The sequence below is a fragment of the Benincasa hispida genome, chromosome 10, assembly GCF_027475165.1.
Source record: "Benincasa hispida cultivar pf3 chromosome 10, pf3_genome.v1.1, whole genome shotgun sequence".
Lineage (NCBI taxonomy): Eukaryota > Viridiplantae > Streptophyta > Magnoliopsida > Cucurbitales > Cucurbitaceae > Benincasa > Benincasa hispida.
The window spans coordinates 27817448-27821860 of NC_143487.1; the positions used below are offsets into that span (position 1 = coordinate 27817448).

Here is a 4413-nt window from a genome sequence, read left to right on the forward strand (position 1 = left end):
CGAACTAGGCATAGAAGAAATATGTCAAACAATGACGTGAGGCCCGAGGGGAATCAGGGAAGGAACAACCAGCGCAAGACCCAGTCTTTCTGGCCGTTGACTGCAACATTCCCATGAGGAACTATACGGGGCCTAATCTATACGACTTCTCGCCTGGTATCGCAAGGCCTACAGTAAAGGAGAACGCCTGATTTGAAATTAAGCCTGTCATGCTCCAAATGATTCATAATGCGGGTCAGTTTGGAGGTTTACACGGAGAGGACCGCATGCACATCTGACCAATTTTGTAGAGATGTGCAACACATTCTCCATCCATGGCGTGACTCCAGAAGGCATAAGACTATATCTCTTTCTGTATACACTTAGAGACGAAGCAAAGAGGTGGGCTCATTCGTTGGAGCCAAATGATATAAATTCATGGGATCAGTTGGTTGAATGGTTCATGATGAAATTTTTCCCTCCTGTTGTCAACGCAAGAAGACGGCGGGAAGTGTTAAATTTTGAGCAAACAAAAGACGAGACTCTGAGCACCGCATGGGTGCGATTTAGAAGATTGGTGAAAAACTGTCCGCACATCGAGATTCCCTATTGTGTCCTCATGGAGACTTCTTATAATGGCCTGGATACAGTGACACAAGCAGTTGCAGATGCCTCCGTGGCAGGAGAATTTATGGATAAAACGTACACTGAAGCAAGATTCAGCTTAGATCGCAACTCACGAAATACAGATGACTGGGATGATGACGGTTATGGGGGGAGAGGCATAGAAAGAATGAAAGCAGAGAGCGCCATTGTACCAGCTGATACAATGACCACATTGGCTGCCCAGATGGCCAAAGTCACCTCGCTCCTCCAGACAATGGCTATAAATCAAGGACATCTCTCTCAAAGTGCAGCTCAAACCAATGCGCTAATGTAAATAGTAGCAGTAAGCTGTATACAATGCAGAGAGGGGCACTTAGTGGAAGTCTGCCCGTCAAAACAATAGTCATTTTACTCTATCCACAACAACCCATTCAGCAATACGTACAACCCAGGTTGGAGTAATCATCCCAACTTTAGTTGGGGAGGAAACAACGACCAGGGGGGCCAAAGGAACATTCAGACCAATCATTCCGGGAATAGAGGCAATCCTCCGGTTTTTCATCACCAGAATCAAAGCCAGGTAACTATTAGAGTAGGCAACCGCATAACCAACCGTCCTCATCTAACACCTCATCCAATACCTCATCCTTGGAAGCACTACTGAAACAATATATAGAAAAGAACGAGGCAATCATGTAATCACAAGCTTCATCCATTAGGAATTTGGAGGTACAGGTCAGACAGCTTGCGACCGAACATAAAAACAAAGCACCTGGTACCCTGCCCAGTAGCTTGGAAGCACCTGGACCATGTGGGAAGGAACAATGTCAAACATTGACATTGAGAAGTGGTAAAAAGGTGGTCCTCGTGCCAATAGTACCAGAATCAGTAGAACGACCAGAAGAAATAATCACCAACAATGACCACTCGATTACAAACAACAGAACCACCAGTGTAGAAGTAACTACCACTACGCATAATGAATCTTCACAAAACCCAGAACCAAAGTCATCGCAAACTCCAGCCCCAAAAACAAAGGAAGTGAGGGACCTCAAAGAACAGTCAAAAGATCAAGAAGTACGGTGGATCATCCACCATTCCCGTCTAGGTTGAAAAAGAAAGACGATAGTAAACAATTCAAGAGGTTTCTGGATGTTCTCCGACAGCTACATATCAACATTCCCCTAGTAGAAGCGCTGAAACAAATGCCCAACTATGTAAAGTTCCTCAAGGATATACTCGCCAATAAGAGGAAGATCGGGGAAAATGAAACCGTCGTACTAACGTATGAGTGTAGTGCGCTATTCCAAAACAACATCCCCAAGAAAATGAAAGATCCATGGAGCATTACATTACCATGCTCAATCGGGGGGGAAAGAAGTCGGAAATGCACTCTATGACTTAGGGGCAAGTTTCAACCTGATGCCTTTATCAATCTTCAAGAAGTTAAACATCGGCAACGTAAGGCCCACCACAATCACGTTGCAGTTGGCTGACAGATCAATAATACATCCAGAGGGCAAGATAGACTTCATTATACTGAAATACGAAGCTGACACTGAGGTGCCGATCATATTGGGTCACCCGTTTCTCGCAACAGGGTGAACGCTGATCAACGTACAAAAAGGAGAACTCTCTATAAGAGTTGACAATCAACAAGCGAAGTTCAACGTTCTCAATGCACTGAAATACCCAGATGATATGGAAAACTGGCAGTATATTGGAGAACTGCAGGAAGAACAATAGCATGAGTTTCAGGAATAATCGAAAGAAGACTACTTTGAGGTTGGCGCAATGCTGGAGGAGAATTGAGCTACAATCAGTCTGACCCGAATTTTGAATGAATAAAGTTATCTGATCGATCAACACAGTGGACTAAGCCATCCTTGGAAGAACCACCTGTGTTGGAGTTGAAGGCGCTACCAGTGCACCTCAAATATGCTTATCTAGGAAGCAATGACACTCTGCTAGTCATAATATCTGGCTCGCTGAGTAAAGAAAATGAGGAAGCACTTATTTAGATCCTCAAGAAATACGCGAAAGCCTTGAGATGGACCTTAGCAGACATCCGAGGATTAGTCCCTCGTATTGCATGCACGAGATCCATCTTGAAAAGGGAAAAACAGGATCCGTAGAGAGGCAGCGCCGTCTAAACCCTGCCAAGAGGGAGGTTGTCAAGAAAGAAATTATGAAACGACTTGATGCAGGTGTCATTTTGTTACGCAATTTTTGATAGATATGATTGATGATGTTCTATGCTCGAAATGATGTGATACTACCACTAGATTTGCGTTAATGATGGGTATTCACGTAGTATGCCATGCGTTGTCACAAGTTTTCTTATGATAGAACCAAGTGTAATTCCATCACAAGTTTCTCGATTTGATCCGAGGTCGAACACGGGGACTGATTTAGGTTATTGTGGCATGTTCATGATATATGCGACCAGGTTTTCAATCTTTTAAAAATGTGTTTGTACAAGTATAAAAATTGCGATAAAATAAAGTAAAGCAGTAAAGATGTGACAATAAAATGAAATACAATAAACCTAAGGTAGATGATACAAGATACAGGCTTCATGTACAAGATGTTGGGGTCAAGGCTGGCTGTGAAAGTTGTACAAAGACGAGGAATGCGGCGACAAGTCTTATGAACATAATAGAAAGAGAAGACAAATAATATAAATAATGCAAGTTCTCAATTGTGTTGAAGCTACAAATGTTCCGCTCTTCTCTTGGCGTACACCTTTCAGTGATCGGTCGTGTTCCTACATGTCTGTGGTGAAACAGAGACTAACGTAATGAATGTAAGGTTGCTTCCATGTCGGAAGTACTACTCGCTTTAGTTAACACATTCTTCTAACCTTCTCTCGATAGATCAGAATGGCATCTTCACTTCTGCTCTCACAGCTGAAGATGCCGTCTAGCATGCCTTAGCTAAATGTATTTTATATCTTTAACACAGATTAAGTACATAGTTAATTCATATTGCTTATCAAGGAATAAAGAAGACATCATGAAGAAATTGATTGACGGGTGAACGTAAATAGACAGAAAATGATAAATGAAAGCTATCGAAACATTTAATATCTCTATTAAGCGTTTGATACATGGTGTGTGAATGAAAAGATAAAGGAAACATGAAATACAACAATGAAAGAGATAGAACAGATACAAACAAGTGCCAATGTCTTGGCACTGATTCGATGGAGATCTGCTTGCCGTATAAGATGGATTTGATGGTAGGAAGAGCTTCCCTCTCAGGCTTGCTCCACCGATAGCAGGGATCTTTGCACAAAGCTTTCAATCGAGTGTTTGGCAGATTAAATCTGAGATTCACCTCTCGACCTTATCTTGTCTTCTTCCCAAATTTCTTCACTTAAGCACTCAGCTCAGCCTTTTCTCTCAACAGTTTTGCAGCATTTACCCCGTATCCCGTAGCATTCTTTTTCTCTGAAATCTATGGGGTATTTATAGGTGCAGGTCTTTGACTCCGGCCTTGTTGTCCCCACTGATGGTTATGGTAATTCCGAAGATGGAGGGATATTATTCCTTCTGTTATGCAATCAGACCGTCAATTCTGCACAACCATTAGTTGTACACGTGTCTCAATCCTTCGCTTTTGCATTGCTCAGCTACATCTTTCGATCATGGATTCCCATGCGGTGTTGTTTTTATTATCGCATGCGGTTGAAACACGGCTCTGCATCGACTGTTGCATTGCGCCGTCATTGTGGGAATCGTCTCTTCATTGTTGATGACGGTCGCAATGTGACAGAGATGCGTTGATCAATTTGTCGTGAGCCTTGAGCGCAAGCGGTGACTTGGT

The 4413-nt window shown here is 42.7% G+C and overlaps 1 protein-coding gene across 1 annotated transcript; it reads left to right on the plus strand.

Moving 5' to 3' along the window:
- Nucleotides 1–292: 292 nt before the first annotated feature.
- On the plus strand, nt 293–1985 carry LOC150033236 (uncharacterized). The gene is made up of 4 exons (XM_090306333.1): nt 293–915; nt 1021–1165; nt 1321–1662; nt 1752–1985. Exons 1-4 carry the CDS (start codon nt 293–295, stop codon nt 1983–1985), a joined length of 1344 nt encoding a protein of 447 aa, XP_090162459.1.
- The last annotated feature ends 2428 nt before the right edge of the window (nt 1986–4413 follow it).

What these genes read in the sequence shown, in the direction of transcription:
- LOC150033236 (XM_090306333.1), top strand. Translation starts at nt 293, where the DNA reads ATGTGCAACACATTCTCCATCCATGGCGTGACTCCAGAAGGCATAAGA. An exon ending in GCTCAAACCAATGCGCTAAT is followed by an intron (nt 916 to 1,020) that starts GTAAATAGTAGC and finishes CAACCCATTCAG; the next exon opens with CAATACGTACAACCCAGGTT. An exon ending in ATCACCAGAATCAAAGCCAG is followed by an intron (nt 1,166 to 1,320) that starts GTAACTATTAGA and finishes TTGGAGGTACAG; the next exon opens with GTCAGACAGCTTGCGACCGA.